At 38.9% G+C, this 21,525-nt stretch overlaps 1 protein-coding gene across 2 annotated transcripts in view; it reads right to left on the bottom strand.

Moving 5' to 3' along the window:
* Positions 1-7,529: 7,529 nt before the first annotated feature.
* Positions 7,530-21,525, bottom strand: part of si:ch73-193i2.2 (transient receptor potential channel pyrexia) — a 68,142-nt gene continuing 54,146 nt past the window's right edge. For both annotated transcript variants that reach the window (XM_043689416.1, XM_043689418.1), the window contains exons 15-18: positions 19,444-19,583; positions 16,774-16,934; positions 9,986-10,049; positions 7,530-8,585 (exon numbers count right to left, since the gene is read on the bottom strand). In XM_043689416.1, the coding sequence (XP_043545351.1) occupies position 8,585; positions 9,986-10,049; positions 16,774-16,934; positions 19,444-19,583 (366 nt within the window). In that variant the 3' untranslated portion in view covers positions 7,530-8,584. The remainder of the gene's footprint in view (positions 8,586-9,985; positions 10,050-16,773; positions 16,935-19,443; positions 19,584-21,525) is intronic.

The following is a 21,525-nucleotide window of genomic DNA, read 5'->3' as shown; positions in this document are numbered from 1 at the left end:
GGTGGGTTTGAAGGCCATGGCAGAAATAAAATAATTCCTTTTTTTTGATAAAGGTCGGCATTCAGAAACGATTGTGGGTCTGTGGTATCTCTCCTTCTGATTTTCCTTCTCATTTTAGGGAAAGTATCTGATGTTCATTTGATAAAGTATGCTCATTGAATTAATTGACTAATGTTCCCAGTGGATAATGAATGATATCTCAGAGAGCTAAATATTTGGCTCTTGCTATCAGTGAAAAGCTGTTGTTTGCCCATGTAGTGTCATGATGGCACCTCTGATAGCTAAAACTATCTCACCTCTTTAAAGGGTTAGCCTTCACTTCTGTGCTTAAGCCCTGTCTTGGGATTGATTCAAGAGATTTGTGACTCAAGCAAGAGCAACAGCTGACACCCAATGATTAGGATTGACTCATTCATCCATTTGAGTTGAGATGATATATAATGCATTACATAGGAAGGTAGAAGGAAGTGATTTGGACAAAGTACCTCAGAAAAAATCTGACTTTTCAAAAATATCTGTTTTACCAATGGATCAGTAGTTACATTTACTATTACACTTACTAAACCACAGCAGGTACAAACCTTGGTCTATGTTGAGTTATATCATTGCCATTGTGATGAAAGTAGGGCATGACTGTTAGCTCAGCACTTGAGATTACAAGCAAGATTCTCAATCCTGGTTCCTACCCACTGTCCAATTTAAAAATTGCACATACGCAAATGTAATGAATGGGCTATGTAAGTCTCCCATAAGTGAATAGCTTTATACACAGTCAGGTGTATAAAATAGGATTTGTATAAGGTACTGAATTGCCAACTCTTCTGAATGGCCTTCAGGAGAATAAAAAGGAACTAATTTTTAGGAAGAATGTTTTAGAGAAACAATCTTGGGTGGCATTACTGAAAAAAATGTATGTTAAGCAAATAAAATGTGGAACATACAGAATAATACTGAGGACGCATCATATTTCTGCTGTATGTGACCGAGTGACAATTACAAATAGGCCATTTAAAAATAACTAGGGAACTGGGAGATGGAGTGGGTTGATACTTTGTACACCGGAACCTGGGTTTGAATCTGACCCAGAAAAACAGATTACTTGTAAGATCTGGAATACCCAGTCAGCTTCTGAGTCATAGTCATAGAGTCATACACCACAGAATCAGGCCCTTTGGCCCAGTATATCCATGCAGAATAGGTTTCCTAAGCTGAACTCATCCCATTTGCCTGTGTTTAGCCCATATACCTCTAAACCTTTTCTGTCATGTAGCTGTTCAAATGTCTTTTAAATGTTCTACTTGTACCTGCCTTTACCACTTTTTCTGTCAGCTTGTTTGTATATGGACCACCCTCTGTGTGAAAAATGTGCCCTCAGGTCCCTTTTCAATTTTCCCCTGCTCACCTTAAACCTATGCCATCTTGTTTTGGACTCCCCTACCCTGGGGGAAAGACCTTTGCTATTCACTTTATCTATGCCCCTCATGTTTTTATAAACCTCTATAAGGTCACCCCTCAGCTTCTTACCCTCCAGGAAAAATGTCCCAACCTATCCAGTCTCACATTATATCTGAAACCTTCCAGTTTCAGTAACATCCTTGTGAATCTTTTTAGCATCCTTTTCAGTTTAATAACATCCTTTCTACAACAGGGAGACCAGAATTGTGTGCAGCATTCCAAATGTGGCCTTAACAATGTCTTGTACAATTGTAACATGACATTCCAACTCCTGTACTGAATGCTCTGACCGTTGAAGGCAAGTATTGTAAATACCTTCTTCACCACTCTGTATACCTGTGACGCCACGCACAATGAACTATATACCTGTACCCCGAGGTCTGTCTGTTCTACAACACTCCCAGGACCCTACCATTAAATGTGTACATCCTGCCATCGTCTTTCTGACCTAAATGCATTTATTTTGCAGAAAACTATCTGCCATTCTGCAGCCCACTGACCTAGTTGATCAAGATCCCGTCGCACTCTTTGATAACCTTCTTCACTGTTCACTATACCAACAATTGTGGTGTCATCCACAAACTCACTAACCATGCCTCCCATATTTCCATCCAAATTGTTCATATAAATGATGAACAACAGTGGACATAGCACTGATCCTTGGGGCACACCACTGATTACAGGTAGAACAATAACCTTCTACCACCACCCTCTACCATCATGCCAATTTTGTATCCAATTGGCCAGCTGTTTCTGGATCACACATGATCTAACCTTACTAAGCAGTCTACCATGTGGAAGCTTGTCAAAGGCCTTGATAAAGTCCTTGTGGGCAAACTTTAATAAAAAATTAATCAAATTCTTATCATTCCTAATATTGTTCTAATGGAAACTTTATGATACAGAATAAGGCTTTCCAGGGACCCAACTGTTTTAGAACAAGAGCATTGCCAATGAGTGACTCACCCATACATAATGTAATTTGATTAATTCAAATGTTTGATCATTTCTGGACAACAGGGTATACTGCTTTCTGACTCCTCTCCACTCACCTTTAAAATATTGCTTTAAGTTTGATTATCATGAAAAGGCAGGCTCAGATATCTTCTTGTATGGTAGCTGTATGGGTCCCAGCCCAGCATTTGTATTAACACAAATAATTACTATTCATACTTTCCTTTATGTCTTGTTTGGATTTTTATTTGTAGAATGACAAGACAAATGGAGTAACCTTATTTCACAATCAGACTAGCAGAGGCTGAGAGAATTGCAAAAGAAAAGAATGTTAAGGGAGCAGATCATATTTGGGGAATAGAAAGTAATGGGTGTAGGGAGATTGCAATGGCAATATAGGTCACAAAATAGAAACTCTAGTTCCTACTCTCTAGCCTTCAATAATTTAAGACTATTGTTCAGGACATAGCTGAAAGCAACCCAAGAGAATATTATATACCTGAGATCTAGATTTCTCTCACTGATAAAATGGGCCTTATAACCTACATTTTTTTGGACGACATTTTTGGTTATCTTCCTAATATCGGTTTATGTGAATTGAGGTGTTAAATTTTGTTTGATAATTACAACTGTGTTGTGCCTTGTATTTTGTTACATTTATTCAGTGACTTTAATGCAATGTGTTGTTCATTCAAATTTTGTAGTTAAAGATACAAAACAAATTTCATTCAAGGCTTTTCTTAATAACTGTCCCTCCCAGCTTTTGCTTTTCCAGAATTTGGCAGAAATATAGGGCTGGATTATTCATTAGCGTGGCCTCCAGCCTCTGCTTGGTTAGTTCACCATGCTTTCATTCTTCAAGCAATGGTCTTGCAATCCCCAGGAGATGGAGTCATAGATTTGTAGAATCACGGAGTCATATAGCATGGAAATCCACCCATTCGTCCAACTAGTCCATGCCAACCATGTCCCAAACAAAACAAATCCCACTTGCCTGAATTCAGCCCTATTCCTCCAAACCTTTCCTATTCATGTACTTATCCAAATGTCTTTTAAATGTTGTAACTGTAAATGCATCCACCATTTCCTCTGGCAGCTCATTCCACATGCGAACCACTCTCTTATAAAAAAGTTGCCCCTCACGTCATTTTTAAAACTTTCTCCAGTCACTTTAAAAATATGCCCCCTAGTTTTGAACTCCCCACCTGAAGAGAAAGATCCTTGTTATTCACCTTATCTATGTCTCTCATGATATTATAAGCCTCTATAAGGCCACCCCTAAACCTCCTACACTCCAGTGAAAAAGTCCCAGCCTATCAAACCTATTTTTATATCTCAAACCCTTCATTTCAGCAACATTCTGGTAAATCTTTTCTGAACTCTCTCCAATTTAATAATATCCTTCATACAGCAGGACAACCAGAACTGCAAACAATACTCCAAAAGAGGCCTCACCAATATCCTGTATAACTTTAACATGACATCCCAAATCCTGTACTCAAAGCTCTGAGCAATAGCCTCGTTGGCATGGACTGGTAGGACTGAAGGGTCTATTTCCATGCTGTATGACTCTCTGACTGTATGACTGTCTGACCTCATTGATCCTTAAGGAGCCCTTTTTTCTCTCTGGTTGCTGTTTTGCTCTTAATGTACTCATGACATTTATTTGGATTATCCTTAACTTTATTTGCCAAAGCTATCTCATATCCTTCTTTACCTTCTGATTTCCCTCTTAAGAATGTGCCTCTGCTCTTTATACTCTTCAAGACATTCATTTGATCCTGGTTGTCTGTATCTAGTATATGATTCTTTCTTATTCTTGATTAGAACTGCAATATTTTATTCATCCATTGTTCCCTGCTCTAACCAGCCTTATCCTTCACTCCACCATGATCATAATGCCTCTGAATGATCCCTCAGAAATATCCTAATTCAAGTAGTAATGTTTTCCTTAATCAGAACTACCAATCCCCCTCCTCCCTTGCCTCCCTTTCTATCCTTCCGGTAGCATCTAAAACCCAAAACATTGAGCTGCCAGTGATGGCCTTCCCTCAGCCAAGTTTGTGTAATGGCTATGATGTCTCAGTCCCATGTTCCCATACACATCCTGGATTCATCTGCCTTACCTGTAAAACACTTTGCAATGAAATAAATGCAGATTAATTCCTCAGAGTTACCTTGTTCTCTGACTTGCTCTTGTCCGTGCTTTCTAATTAAATTGTTCTTTTCTGATTCGGAACCATCCTTATCTGTTTTTTTAAATTTTCTGCTACTTAGGAAGCCTTCTTTGCCTTCGACATTCTAACTGTCTGTAAAGGAAGGTCCAGATCCACCTCCTAGAGCTGTGCGCCATGCAGTGGAGGTCACCTTCTTGAAGAAACATGGAAGAAGGGGCAAAACAAAGTTTGGAATTTTTGAATTCATGCTGCTGCTTGTGCTTTCACTGACCTTTTTAAACTTGTTTATACATGACTGACCCTCAAAACTGGAATTGAATGTTTCATGACCTACCAGGTGCCTTTGGGGGATGCAAAGTAGGACTGGTGTTTAGTTCACTATTTCCCCATATACCTTCATACTTACCGCATTATACCAGAATCAGCAACCCATCCACCATTTGTAAATAAATAATTAGTTGTTGATTGAGCTTGTTCAAAGATCACTGGACCTTAATATCACCCTGCTATGTCATCTTGTGGTTGACATAGGCAGACATATTGGTGTGGACAGACTATTTCTTTTAAAGAAACAGTAAGAAGGTGCTGGTTTTGTATGGTGCACTTTTCCCACTGGGGCAACCCCCCCAAAGACCATAACTGCCTTCCTTCCACTCCACTCTTCATAACCTACCCTACCCTGAGTGCTAAAAACCCTCCCTGCACAATGCCTCTGAATTTGCTGGATCCGGCATTCCAAAAGGCCTCCTTTGCGGTGTAGACCATGCCTACCATAGAGCTCTGGCTCTGTAGACCAGTAGGAGCTGTTGGGCACCACCTTCACAATGAGGGTCATAGCCCCATTCTACAGTAGCATCTCCTGGCCACAGCAGGTTAAGGTTCTGATGTAAGCCTCTTCTACTTCACTTGGCTTGCTGCTGACTTTTCCTCTGTGTGGGAGCAATCCGTCCATTCCCAGGTAAATTTTTGTCCTGCAGCCTTAGTAACAATTTTTACTGAAATGGTGATTGTGGAGGATGTAACCAGGACCAGTAGTAAAGCCAGTTGGATTGTATTCCAAGAAGTGAGATTTCAAACTGAAAGATTACGTGCAGCAGGTGTCTGCTGCTTTGATCTGTGCTCTTGGCAGTCATGGCCTCCTGCTGGTACAGACTCTGGAAATTCACCCCAAAATTATTCCCCACTAATTTTCACAGTAAAGTCACCATGATGTTATCCAGCCTCATAATTCATGTGACTGTGGGGATACATGGAGAAATGGAGAAATCTCCATACCAAAAAAGTGCAATTCTCAATAAAACTAATGCTGTCACCACAAGAAATGACAATAATGATGTATTGCCAGCAACATTATCAGTTTCACATTTTTTATGCATAAAACAAAGATCGAATACGTCAGTTGAAGAAACCAAGTTATTATTTGCAAATGAAAACTGACGCATAAATTTGGATGGTAGCTCTACACATCTTTCATCATAATCGCCACAGAAATCCTGTTTGCACTTCTTCCTCCAAGTCTTCCATAGTTTTACTGATATTTTGGTAGTCATGAGAACCTTCATGAAAATTGCTTTCTTTGCCTACCTTTTCAAGCTGATACAAAATTAAGGTCAAACCTGGGACCTTTCTCATGCATTGTTCTGTGCCATATTGAGAGCATCTACTGCTATGGAAACTGGAGAATTCAGAGATCTTCCATGTGAAGTATTCCTCAAATGAAATTATCACAATTTTTCCCCTTTCCACTTTCCTTAGCAGACTAAAACCAAGCAATTCTTTAGGAATATTAACAAATTACCAACTCAACACAGTATAGACTTTATTGGTCAATAAAGTTACTACATTTTGCACAATTTTTCACATAATGAAGCTTATTTCTACAATTATAAATGGAAAGTCGCAACTTTTAAAGATATAAAAGCTAGGTGGCTTCAAGTGATAATGTACAAATCAGCTCACGATATCTTACAAATTAACAACAATTTGCATTTGTATTGTGTTGTCAACATAATACAACATTCCAAGGTACCTCACAGGAATGTTATGAAACAAAATTTCACACTGAGCCACTTGAGAAATTAGAACAGTCACAAAAACCTAGTTCAAAGGGATAAGTTTTAAGGAACATCTTAAAAGGAAGAAAGAAAGAGATAGAGAGGCAGTTATGTTTAGCATTGAGGCAGCTGAAGACACAGCCACCAATAAAGCATTGAAAATTGGGATGTGCAAGAAGCTGACACCTTTTAAATATGTATTAAAAAAATAAACCAGTTATTTAACAATGCTTTTCAATATCTGAGTATCCACATTATGCAAAATCAATGCATGGGAAAGCAACTTCATCCCAATTTTGTAGATAGGTAATTTCACATGTTTTATGAAAAGGAGATTAAAGCAATTAAAGCAAATCAGCTGTAACTTTATACATGTTTCTGCAGCTTTAGTTCTTCTTAAACATGGAACATAAATCCCCCCAAATTTTAATGGATTCTATTGGTTTGACATTTCGCTCAGCATTTTAAAGATAATAAGTTGAGTTTTGCGAGTTCTCTTCAGTGCACTTCAAAGCTCTTAACTCTTAAAAGCACAGAAGTAAAGACAAATTATTCTTCAGAGATATGACATTACGGGCCCATAAACTTTGTAGTCCAGTTTACCATCCAGTTGATGAAAACCAGGACTATCAACCAATAAGATTATTCCTTCATCTTCTTGCCATGATAGTGATATCTAGGAGAAAGTGAGGACTGCAGATGCTGGAGACCAGAGTTGAAAAGTATAGTGCTGGAAAAACACAGCAGGCCAGGCAGCATCTGAGGAGCAGGAGAATTAGCGTTTCGGGCATAAGCCCTTCATTCCTGAAGAAGGGCTTATGCCTGAAATGTCGATTCTCCTGCTCCTCAGATGCTGCCTGGCCTGCTGTGTTTTTCCAGCACCACACTTTTCAACCATGATAGTGATATCCCATCATAAACATTGTCTTGGAGATTTCTGTACTTGTAGTCAGACAGATATTATACGCAAATCAAAATTTCACTCTAAATGCTACTTATGAACATTTACTACTTCATTTGTGCAGAAAATCAAAAGATAGTTCCGTTCTGGGATAATTTTATCTGAGGAAGAAATGTCAGACATTTGTTATTAAATGTCTTCCAGGAATGTAATTAAATGCATAGGTCTCTGAGTAATAACTCTCAAGTTCAACAAAACTCAGCTAATCAAATTTATTTTACTCTTACCAAAAAATAGCCCACTACACTCAATGGCCAGAAATCATTGGTAACAGCAGAACATGAACCTTTTAATTGAGAATATAGTTGAGTGGGGATTGACTAGAGAACAGATTGGAATGTCCTTTGATTTGAAAGCATTGCATTTAACATTTATTTACATTTAAATCTTTTGGATTCAGCATTTCCTTATTAAAGATGCATTGGTGTCTTAGTATCTTTGAAAATACACATTAGAATTGTAGTTTTTGCAAGAAACTCCAAATATCTCATATCTTGAAGTCATTGGCAACAAAAATTGGGAGAGATATAAAGTGGGCTGGTCATTTGTTATTATCTATTTTATATTATCACACCAAGCCAAACATTATCTCCAATCTCTTTGGAAACTGTATTTGCAACTGCCTTGCAAGAATACTTTACTAAAAATTTTGGTGTAATGTGTTAGTAAAGTTCCATAGCTTAAACTAAATCAAAGCATTGCATCTTAAATCAAAAATGTTTCTAAAATTGAAAGGGCCATGGTGAAAGCATAGTGCAATAACATGTGATGCTGTAATTAGTAAATCTTTAAAGTATTAATCTTTTATTCTTAAGTACACAGTTTGCATATATCTTGCACAATCAGATGTTTCTACAGAATGATTTGTGTTGATGTTTCTTTAGCAGCATTTTTTAAACCAGACTTCTTGATCAGATTCCTTTTCAAATAGAACCTCTCAGTTCTCATCACCATGATGAATTAATTGCTTACTTGCCAAGGAATCTTTTGGAAAAAGAAAAAGATGCAATCACGCAAAAATGGAGTACTACTTTGAGTGATATATTGAGATACAGTGACTTGTTTATAGAGGTAATCAAGCAATAAATAAGATCAGGTCAAAATTATGAGTTGACTAACTTAGAAAGGATCCATGACAGATTTAAATTTTTTTCTCTCTTGAAGTACAGTTCTAACATCCTGCAGCATGCTAAGTCATAAAGCCAACAATGCCAGTTAAATATATGAATATATCTGCTTTATCTGCAGTAGCAATGTTCAACACAATACTTCTTTAAATCCCAGAGTTCAGTGCATTTTGTTGGCAACATGTCAACATGTTTAGAATGTTTTCCTTGGTGTAGGAAGTTTAGACTATAAGGGTGATGAACTAAAGGATTGTCTAAATATTGATTGGGGTGAGCTTTGGGAACTGTGGAGCTACACAGGATAGGAGGTAGACTCCTCTTTAGTAAGTGAAATGTTGAGTCCTCTCTTCTGTGTGGTGCGAAAGGTAGGGTGGTTTGCAGAAATGGGACTCACACTGACTATTGTTTCCCTCATTTCACTTGCAGCCTATGTATTAAAAATTTCAACTAGCAAATATCCAACAGTTGTTTTGTTCTTGTACTTGTTATGTGGGTGTCCTGTTGCGTCATGTTGCACATGTAAGTGGATATATTCTGTCGCCACTAAAAGGAGGAATAAGGCAAGATAATGGTCTGAGGGGTATCCTTTCATCAGGAGCAGGCCATGTAAACCTGGAGTGGATTCAGGAAAATGGTTGAGACCATCAAGGGGGTTACAGACTACTTTCCAGAAAGGATGGAGGAGGAAATATGACCAGATTGGGTGCATTGGCATCTGTTCAGTTGCATTCTCCCCAACACTCAGCTGTCATAGATGGCTAGAATTAATGGAGACACTGCAAGCATATCCTACTGAACACAAAAATTAAGAGCCAGAGGTGGCCATTTGACTTCTGTGCTTCTCCAACATGTGATATGATCATGGCTGATCTAATTGTGCCATCAACTCCACTTTCTTGCCCATAACACTCAACTCCCTTGCCAATCAAAAATCTATTGGTCTTAAACTAGGATCCTAAGGATTACAAGATTTCTAAGGTTTAAGAGATCTATTTTCTACTAGAGCAGAATGTAATCTGATAATCATGCATTAGTTGCAAATTTTGGCATATATGCATTTGAAACAAAATTCCTTCAAATTTCTGTGAATAACACACAGCATCTCTTAAGCACTGTTCTGCACTTAAGTAAACTGGGCCCTATTTATTGCATACCATGTGATCATGCAGGAGAACACCATTGAATGCTGCAGAAGTAACAAGTTAACGAAACCACAACTCTACACAGCATAAACACAAAAACGGTAAATATATTTACCATTTGTGACTGGGATCCTGGATATCCCCTTGTGTTTTATGAGATGAATGAGTGCCACTGGTTCCTGAAAGATAATTTAGAAGAAAGAAAGCATTACAATAAAAATGAATGTTTATTGTTGAAGATCAGCAACTGATTTGTGGTACATTACAAATAGTGTTGAATTTTATTCTCAGAAATATGAAATACTCAATATTGTTTAAATCACCCATCATCGTTATAGCAAATTGTTTCAGATTGAATAATGAACTGCATAGCATCCTGATGAATTTCTGCAAAGTATGTTGATGAATTTCTGCAATTCATCTTGTTCTGCAGTTTGAGCCAAACATGTTCTATGTACTTCAAGCAAATGGTTGTGCGTGAAATCAAAGGAAAGTGAAGTAACAAAAGAGGATTGATGAGGACAGAGCAGTGGACATGATCTATATGGACTTCAGTAAGGTGTTCAACAAGTTTCCTCATGGGAGACTGGTTAGCAAGGTTAGATCTCATGGAATAGAGAGGGAACTAGCTGTTTGGATACAGAACTAGCTTGAAGGTAGAAGACAGAGGGTGGTGGAAGAGGGTTCCTTTTCAGACTGGAGGTCTGTGACCAGTGGTGTGCCACAAGGATCAGTGCTGGATCCACTGCTTTCCATCATTTGTATAAATGATTTGGATGTAAACATAGGAGGTGGAGTTAGTAAGTTTGCAAATGATACTAAAATTGGAGGTTTAATGGACAGCAAAGAAAGTTATCACAGAGTACAATGAGATCTTGATCAGATGGGCCAATGGGCTGAGGAGTGGCAGATGGACTTTAATTTAAATAAATGTGCGGTGTTGCATTTTGGAAAGGCAAATCAGAGCAGGACTTATACATTTAATGCTAAGGTCCTGGGAAGTGTCGCAGAACAAAGAGACCTTGGAGTGCAGGCTTATAGCTCCTTGAAAATAGAGTCGCAGGTAGACAGGACAGTGAAGGTGGTGTTTGGTATGCTTTCCTTTATTGGACAGAGCCTTGAATATAGGAGTTGGAAGGTCATGTTGTGGCTGTACAGGACATTGGTTTCAGAAAAGATTTACAAGGATGTTGCCAGGGTTTGAGGATTGAGGAGAAGCTGAATAGATTGAGACTGTTTTCCCTGGAGCATTGGAGGCTGAGGGGTGACCTTTAGAGGTTTCTAAAATCATGAGGGGCATGAATAGGGTAAATTGACAAGCCTTTTTCCCTGGGGTGGGGGAGTCCAGAAGTAGAAGCCATAAGTTCAGAATGAGAGGGGAAAAATTTAAAAGGGATCTAAGGGGCAACTTTTTTACACAGAGGGTGGTGCATGTATGATGCGTGCCAGAAGAAGTGGTGGAGGCTGGTACAATAACAACATTTAAAAGGCATTTGAATGAGTATATGAATAGGAAGGGTTTGGAGGGATATGGGTCAAGTATTGGCAAATAGGACTAGATTAGGTTTGTATATCTAGTTGGCATTGACAAGTTGGACTGAAGGCTCTGTTTCCATGCTGTACAGCTCTATGACTCTAGTCCTTAGAGCAATCAAGCGGCTCCAGTCAAGCAGCAGCACCACAGTCAGGGTCCAGGGGGTGGTCATTGTCAGTCAGATTCTTGGTGCTACCAGAGACTAGGGATCCATATCTTTACAGTGTAGTTATTGTGGATATATTCAGTCCTGCGGATCAAGTGCAAGCAGTCTAGGGATTACTGTTAGGTCAGTCAAGGAGCTGTTGTAACCAGTCCAGGAGAGTGGAACAGTTTTTACTGTAATGAAACAAAGGAAAGAATCTAGTATGATATGGCTAGTGGTGATGTACAAGCAGGTGACATTATGAGGTGTATAGTGGTTGTCTTCAAAAGGACTGCCCTCCTATTTACCACCCTGTCCACCAACATCTCAGGTCCCTGTCTGCAAAGTGGGATACAATCTTCCCTTTTACTTGAGCTGTGTTGATTGTTGAGGCTTGACCAGCTCAGTGTAAGGCCAGTTCCTGTCTTGCAGTGTCTGATGTGATATGCATCTGGGCTTCAAAATATGCCACCAGAGGCATGAGAGCTGGAAGATGCTGGCAGTAGTGAATACTTCTGCCTCTCTGGCTGTGTAATTCCCCTGCCAGTTACATAATTAATGAGGTGGATAGTAGACAATTTCAGGAGAAAGCTGTGAAGAGCCATGGCAGAGCAGGCAGTGTAAGCCTAATTTGACAAAATATTTTACCAGAAATTGGAAAATTCAACCCTTAGACTCTATCTACGATCACCCACAAGTTGAAGTGAAGGTCTTGTAAAGCAGAGGATTTTCAGCAAGTGTTTTTGTTGTCAAATATCTAGGATATTGGTTCTCAGGTGAACTTTTGATCTGGAACAAGTTGGTTGAATTATGTTTTGCAGCTAGTTCTGAGTATACCTCACAGACCCACTGATGACTGATGGCTCTGTTGGTTCTTCCTGCTACTAGCTCTGAACTTGAGCTTTCTTTTTAAAACAGAAGTGGTTATCTTACCATATCACTGTTAATAATTTCAAGGTCTTTTTCAAATAAGGTGTTGTGTTAATGTTCATTCCTTTTCCCTGCGCTGTGAGTTAACCGTTCTGAAATCCACCCTTCTAGTGTGGATATGGGAGGTCATCATGCTAAAACAGGAAGTTGAGAGTGGTTTTCACATCCATCTGAGTTTTTATTTTTCCTTTTACCCTAAATAATACATTGAAGTAAGGATGGAACTCTGTATTTTTTTTATATTAGCCCATTTTATGAATTCCATCGATAGCTGTGAGATACTATCACTGTTGTCATTCAGTTAGGTATTTACTCGATACTCAATACTGTCGATAGTCCAAATGGTAAAAGTCACATGATTTGCAGCAGCCATCTTAACAGCTTCTGTGTGTCCATTCTGTGTGTGACTCAAAGCGTATAATATAACATGCCTGAATTAGCATGACAGCTCAACTAAATCTGTAAGAAACCAATGGCAACCTGCAAAAATGGTGAGTTCAGCTATTTGTATTGATTTTGTGCTGGAAATGTGGTACTGTGGAAGATGGAGAAAACCCCCAAAAAATAGTCTATGTGAAACTCAGGCTGGGATTCTGTTGGACTAATGGATGATCTCACTTACTAGTTGGGAAACCACTAAGGAACCTTCTACAGTACATCAGGGATTACCCAACTGAATCAAGTGTCCTTCAGGCACTTAAGTGGCCATTGTCCGGAGATCTGTGTGATTGAGGTTCGTGGCTGCAGCAGGTGTCCAGCCTGCCATTAGCTGCGAGCCAATTGGTCAGTAGGAGTAATGGTGGCCGGTTGCAATGCACCCGTCAGAAGTCCAGGATCATCACGAAACCCTGGAGCAAAGGTGAGTAACAGCATGTTGGAGATTTCAGGGTGGGGTTGCAGGAAAGGGGGGAAGGGTGTTTGAGGCAGGAAATGGTTTTTAGCAGACATGCCCCCAACCCTCGCAACCTGACAATTCCAACTCCCCTTGATCTTTTCAAACTTGAGAAGGTTGGTTGGACATCCTTCCAAGGGTACAGCTTTTAATATCTGTGCTGGTGTGCTTCCAGCAATAAATATCCTGAAAATCTTTGCAACTAAACCCAATGTCCAGGTGTAATGTTGCGAGAAACAGATAGATTCTCAGGAAAATTATTAAATAGACACTTCTTGCTATTTATGCTACTCTTTTCAGGATGCATTCCATCTCCTGCAAACATTACAAATGAAAACTAAGGAGAAACTGAAAAAATATTCAGGCTAATAAATTTGTTAGTGTATTGTCAGACAGTGAGGAAACAATAGTAATGAGAGCAATTAGTCAATAATGCCAGAGCAATGTGCGAAATAGAAGATGTTTCTGACTGGAAAGGTAACAATCTCTGCAATGGCAGCTACTATTAAATAGCAAAAGCAGCATTCTAAGTATGGGCTGTCACTGACTGAGCAAAGCAAGGACAATATCAGAGAATGTCCTGGATATGATTATTGGTGCTCATTGCTGAACAGAACACCAGGTCAATTAATGGAAAGGCATTAAAGCATTTCCTATACCCACAACAGGATCCTCTTTCCCCATGAGGGATTTTAATGCCAGTGCCATCACCACAGTTTTTCACAACTTCTTCCATTGTGGTATGAGGAAATCTGATGCAGGCAGAAAAGAAAGACTGAAAATAACTCCAAGTTTGGATAGTCCCTCCTTACCTACTCCAATCATATGTACACAGCCGATAGGAAAGGAGCTGGGTGTGGTAACTCCTGCTGCCCAGAGATCTAAAAACAGGTGGCAAACTGACAGAAGATCTCGCTGGCCCATTTTGCTGTAAAACATCTTGATTTTGATAAGGATCATGACTAAGTCCACACCTCTCCACCCCAATCCATTTTGTCTTCTATTTCTGTTGAGCTTTGCTATGGCCATTCTTACAATCAAAACAAGCTACATAAAATCATCACACTGCAGTTACATTTCCCCTTTCAACAGAATTACAGAAATGTCTCACTGGCAAAAGAGGTGGTTAGAGGATACAAAAGCTTTTCCACTAAGAATATTGACAAATCAATTTGTAGTAAGTGGATTAAAATAAAGACAGTAAAGATGACCTTAAAATAGGGATTAACGTATGTTTGCATAGTTGGTTCAGATATTACTTCCCATTAGCCTTTAACCCCCTTCACCTGTGTACTTAGTTCATCTTAATTCCTCATACAGTACCTAAAGCATTGACTGTCATGTTTATAAATTTTAAACTTTCCATCACCAATTGAGTATCTACTCTTTATGGACAAAATGAGTACCCCATCTATGTCCCATTGCCCCAAATCCTTACCTTTGACTATCAGCAACTATTTTAAAATTAACAAATGATCTGACATCATTTGCTAACAAAGGGTTCCAAACTTCTGCAACCCTTTGTGAGAAAAATTATTTCAACTTCAGTCCTGAAGCTCCAGCTTTTTTTTTGACTATGGCTCAAGACCTATATTCCTTAACTAGTGGAAACAAGTTCTCCAATATCCATCCCACCTTTTCTCTCTTAATTTGTACTAATGTCTTGAATTTGTACTATTTCATTATTCACTAACAATTGAAATCTAGATGCAAAAATCTACCATGGTTCCTGCTATGCTCAGTCTCATGGTCAGTATGTCATATGCTTTTAGAGACATGCTTACATTATCATCACTGTATTATAGCATGTAATTTGAGGGTATGATAGTCATGGAACTCTATCATACATCAGATCACTTGAAGCAGGCACCCTACATGCTCCTCCATTTACACATATGTTGACATATGTCTAAGGAATGCAATGTTCTTACATAATAGTTAGTTGTAATGTGTTCAATTCTTCAATACCATAATTTGCAGTTTATGTTGTTATGGAAATAACATAAACATTGCTGCATCAGGTAAAACAGCCTGATGGAGGCAAACTCGCGCCAACAATAACCAGTGCCAATACTACTGCAATAAATTACTTCTTACTATCCTAGAGTGTTTTTGTAATAACATTTCTCATGTGTATTCTGTCATCCACGCTTTGGCAATTGTGTTTGTCTTTTGACTTTCTCTTCAAATTCCCTAGATTTTTCTCCTTATAAATTTGTTTTTTAACACTCATCAATCATAACATGGAAAACCTGACTTTAATTCTCTCCCAGTCAAAATTTATCAAAAACAATTTTGACATATTCTAGCAAAAACAACTTAGTTATTAATAGCTACCATGATTGCTCCTCACCTGTCCACTGTAGTCTCTAAAAATATTTATCTCACAAACATTAAAAACATGGAAAATGCTCCAAATTGAGCTGTGAACAAATGCATCTTTGAAAAGACAATCAGGAGCTATAATATGGTTTGAGCTCTTTCTCCAAATAGCTGCAGTGGCCCCAAAATGCAGATCTGAAGGAAGTAATACCCAATCAGATTCTAGATCTTAATTATTTCTCGTTTACCAATATCACCAGTCAGAGATAGGTAGAGCGATAGTCACAAGTAGAGAGAGGTAGAGCGATAGTCACAAGTAGAGAGAGAGACCGAAAGAGACAGATGTACAGAAGGTCCAATGGAGTAATGGAATGATTCAGATAATGGAAGAGTGAGGAAGAGTCAAGTGAAGAGTAGAAAGAGAAAGAGAAAACCAATGCAAAAGAGACAACATTATGAAAGGATTTGGGAAGGGAAGCTAGGAAGTGGTAAAAGTGATGGAGATAATTCTGATATGGATGAAGGGAAACCTTCAAATGGTTTGATTTATGATTTTTGTTGGTACTTCTCAAGCTAATCAACACACCCACTTGGAGCAATACTGCAGAAATGCCACTCATGTACTGTATTACAACCAACATGAATACATAGTGCATGAACATTGTTTCTAACCAATATTATTTTGTAATTCAGATCACTATTATGGGTACCTTGAAGTTCCCTCTTAGTCTGAACAATATCAACTAAAACGCAACTAAGATTATACAAGAAATCTAAGTGAAATCACAAAATAATGACGATACTCATCAGGTCCAGCAGCATCTATGAAGAAAGAATCAGAGTCAATAGACTGATCCCCCTGGAAAGTTAACTATGGGTCTCTCTCCAAGGATGTACCAGAATTACTGAATGCATCCAGGAAAATCTATGTCTTGTAACCCCTATAGAGGCCCCATCATTTTCATCATTCACCACAAAATCATTTGAACTCTATACAGTTCGTGTTCCAAGTAATTATTTTCAATAAATGAACACCATCTTCCTTGCAGATGATTTTCTATAACTGTGTTAATTTATTACCAGCTCCAATGTGCTTTAGAATTTCATTAAGCAAATCTTGCGTTCTCTGTAATTCACTGGTGAATTTTTCAGTAGCATTTTCCTGTTGTTGATAAAGGGCTGAAACCTTCAACTGCAAGTTTGAAATCTCTTCGTGCATTGCTATATTTAATGTTGTGCCACTGAAAAAGAAAGAGAACAAATGATAACATTTCAGTCAATAGCAGCTCTGTCTTTCATAAATGCTCTACAAAATAAATGAGGCATTGTATTATAATGAGATAATTGGAAGCTAATGAGGTGGTGTAAAGTAAATAAAATTGTGCAAAAGTAATTGAATTAGTGGCAAGTAAATGAGATGGTGGAATCTAAATCAAGACAAAATGTAAAGTGTTGCAATTTAAATGAGGCACAACATTTTTTAATAGAGTAGTGCAATATAAATTAGTTGTGTAATGGTAATGGAGCAGTATATTTTTAATGGGGCAACCTCATGTAAATGAGGCATCCTAGTGTTAATGATGCAGTGTAACATAAATGAAGCTGTGCCATATTTTGGATCTGTAAGAAACTGCTACAAGAGTAATATTCACTTGTGCTCCCTCACGATTTTCTGAATGCTGGGGCTACTGGTTATCGGCTTGATATATGCTTCCTATCATCACTGCTTTCCAATCACTGATGTGCAGACATCTTCCCAGGTCCACATTTCCCCTCCCCCCACCTTGTCTCAGTCAAATCCCTCGAACTCAGCACCGCCTTCCTAACCTGCAATCTTCTTCCTGACCTCTCCGCCCCCACCCCCACTCCGGCCTATCACCCTCACCTTGACCTCCTTCCATCTATCGCATTTCCAACGCCCCTCCCCCAAGTCCCTTCTCCCTAACTTTTATCTAAGCCTGCCGGACACACTTTCCTCATTCCTGAAGAAGGGCTTATGCCCGAAACGTCGATTCTCCTGCTCCTTGGATGCTGCCTGACCTGCTGCGCTTTTCCAGCAACACATTTTCAGCTCGTTTCAGATCTGAAATGATCGCCTCAACATTAACTTCTACCCTGAGATACACAAGAGCACAATGGTGGGCAAGGCAATTAATGCACAAAGCTAGTTGTTAAGGACTTAAATACAGGGAAAGTGCCCCAATTTGCTACAAATACCCCAACACACCCACTTGGAGCAATACTGCTGAAATGCCACTCACATACTGTATTACAACCAACATAAATACATAGTGCATGAGAATGGTTTCTAACAAATATTATTTTGTATTTCAGATCACTATTATGGGTGCCTTGAAGTTCCCTCTTAGTGTGAACAATAACAATTAAAACCCAACCAAGGTTATTCAAGACATTGTAAATGCTGGAATGGTGGGCAGTTGGAGTGTTCAAGCATCTTGACATGGAAAACATAATTAGAAGTCCAAATTAAAATTCACTACTCTCATGTGGTTTCCCTGGAAACTCAATGAAAAAGGAGGTGAGGACAGCCAGCTATGGAAAAGATCAGATTGTCTATTTTACAACACTCCTTGTGGGCCAGTCACTCCAGGGCATCTCCAACCTTTCCCTGCCAATCATGATCTTTTTGTTTCTTGTGCTGATTGAGATAATTGCTCCTCTTCCCAGCTTAAGTAGAGAATTAAGTCCCAGAAAAAAGAATGGTAATGTGTAGAAAGTAATAAATTAAACTCAACTCTACAGACAGGAATAATTATTTGCTTTTATATGGCAACTTTAATATCGATAAATATCTATGTATTTCACAGGAATTGTATTGAACTGGGCGGCACGGTGGCACAGTGGTTAGCACTGTTGCCTCACAGTGCCAGAGACCCGAGTTCAATTCCTGCCTCAAGCGACTGACTGTGTGGACTTTGCACATTCTCCCTGTGTCTGCCTGGGTTTCCACTGGGTGCTCCGGTTTCCTCCCACAATCCAAAGATGTGCAGGTCAGGTGAATTGGCCATGCTAATTGGACTTGTGTGGACTTGTTGGGCCAAAGGGCCTGTTTCCACACTGTAAGTAATCTAAAAAAAAATTTGAAAATTTACACTGAGTCATGTACTGGAATATTTCATTTGGAGACCAAAAGCTTGATCAAAGAGAGGTTTTAAAGAGCATCTTAAAAGATGAAAAGAGAAATAGAGAAGTGGACAGGTATAAGGAGGGAATTTCAAGGCATGTTTTCTCAGTAACTGTAGGCACAGATCATCAAATGTTGAGAGACTGAATTCAATGCGCAACAGACTCTAACTGAAGACACATATTAGTTTACAGCCATCAGATATCAGAAAGAAGTACTTGACTAAAAGACAAATTTAAATATTTAATTCTGTGTACTGTCTCCTCATCTATCACAGTTATGTTCCCATGCGGATTCTGCAACAATTTAGCTGTGTCATTGAAGGGTGACAAATATATTCCAATATAGCAACCATAGAATAGAATGGAAATGCCCTATGAACCACAACAAAAGAAGGCTATTGTGACTATTTTTAAATTAAATCAAACATTTAAATGATACCTAATTATGCAGTTATTATTTAAGAACTTGTACAGAACTACTACCATCTGAAGAATGTTGAACAATCATATTTGATGCAAAATTGAAAACATGTAAACATGGACTTAATACAACAGTGCATGAACAAAATCAAGAGTAATTGAAAATTAGGGCCAGTTACTTACTCTTCTGAATCTTCATCTTGACTTTGGCTTTGGCTGGTGCCCCAAAACCTTCTAGAAAGTCTGCTTCTAGGACTCTGCTCATATTCAGCTTTCTCCCATTCTTCCATTTGTAATAACTTTGTGAGATTATCTATATCTTCCTGAACAGGGATATCAGAGATTGAGGTTGAAATGAAAGGTATTTGTAACAATAATAAAACTAGATCCTTTATATCAGGTCAGTTTTGTTTTATTTAGAAAGAAAATGTTGAGGGAATTAGACCGTGCAGTGGATTAAGCCTCCAATCTCAAATCCAGAATAAAGGCTGGTTAAGTAGTTTAAAAAATGAGATTGAGATTGAAAAATGTCACTGGGGCAGATAAATCCTGCATTTCATTATGGAATCACTGTGTGAGTGCTCAGTAATAATACTAGTGAACAAATCAGAAAGCATTTAATTCTGTGGGTACCAGCATACCTTGACTTGATGAATAGAAAGTGAGAGGAATTCAATACTGATGAAAATGCAAAAGAATCAATAGTGAATTGTTAGAGTGCTTTACATGTCATCTGATTTTCCAACCTCTTGAAGTCAGTACAGCAGAATTCAAGAAAAGTGTATTATATTGCTTGTCATTGGAAAAATAACTTAGCATTGATTGCTGCTGATTCAATATTGTCTGACCAGATCTACATTTACTCTGTTCGGTCCCAACAATGTACATTATGCCCAACCTAATAAGAATTCTCCAAATAAACTGAAACAGTTTTTAATTTCCCTTACCAGCTATCCTTTTAGCTTATTAGCAAGGTTGTCAAATTAATATAGAATTGTGACAGTCTTGTGATCTGGACCCATGTTCACAACAAACTAGGTTAGAAATAAGAATATAAAAATTGTTCAGAGAATAAGCCAAGTTCCAACAAATCTGTCTTTATCACTGATCTCAAGCTGACACGCTTGTCATCGCATCATATCTCTGAATTTAGTCTCTCTCCAATATCCCCAAGCATATTTTATTTGGGGATCATGGGAATCATGGGAAAACCTTTTTATTTCATGGAATCCGGATTTCACTCATAGACCAGCATTTATTGCCCATCCCTAATTTTGGGCACTTACAAATCACTGGAGGCCAGACCAGGCAAGAATGGCTGATTTCCTTCCCCAGGTGAACAAAGAAATTTTGTTCAAAACAATCAAAATTTTGCAATGGGTATCATTGGATCAAATTTTGAACTGAATTCAAATTTCACCATCTATATCATGGTGAGATTGAACCCATGACATCAGGATATTAGCCTGTGTTTCTGCATTACTATTCCAGTGACAATAGTGCAACACCACTGCCTCCTCACCCATATGAGTTTGAGACGCTGTTAGGGGATCTCTTGTTCGAACCACAGCATGTGGTGGCTTTGCACAACTGAATAAGCAGTTAAATGTCTGCCATATTGGCATGAAATAGCACTCACATAGAGAATATACCAAAAAAGGAAGCAGGAGACAGTGAGGACTGCACATGCTGAGATCAGAGTCAAAAAGCGTGGCACTGGAAAAGCACACTTGGTCAGGCAGTATCCAAGGAACAGGAGAATCGAAGTTTTGGGCATAAGCCCTTCATCAGGAATGTGGGGTGGTGATAGGCTGAGGGATAAATCAGGGGGTGTAGGTGGGAATGGGGTGAGGTAGCTGGGAAGGCAATAGTTAGATGCAGGTGGGGGTGATGGTGATAGGTTGGGGGAGGGTGGACTGGATAGGTGGGATGGAAGATTCACAGGTAGGTCAGCTCAAGAGGGCGGTGCTGAGTTGGAGGGTTGGATCTGGGATGAGGTGGGGGGAGGAGAGATGAGGAAACTGGCAAAATCGATCAACGTTGATGCTGTGTGGTTGGAGGGCCCCAAGTTGGAAGATGGCTTGGATTTGGCGGTGGAGGAGGCCCAGGACTTGCATGATACGAAAGTCGGAGGAGTTGTAGACATGATACGAAAGTCGGAGGAGTTGTAGACAGTGAGGAAGGATGTGGCAGGTTACAGCGGGATATAGATAAGCTGCAGAACTGGGCAGAAAGGTGGCAAATGGAGTTCAATGTAGCTAAGTG

Source organism: Chiloscyllium plagiosum, chromosome 4 (genome assembly GCF_004010195.1).
Source record: "Chiloscyllium plagiosum isolate BGI_BamShark_2017 chromosome 4, ASM401019v2, whole genome shotgun sequence".
Lineage (NCBI taxonomy): Eukaryota > Metazoa > Chordata > Chondrichthyes > Orectolobiformes > Hemiscylliidae > Chiloscyllium > Chiloscyllium plagiosum.
The sequence above is the reverse complement of the archived record's forward strand: the minus strand, read 5'-3'. Positions and strand labels throughout refer to the sequence as shown.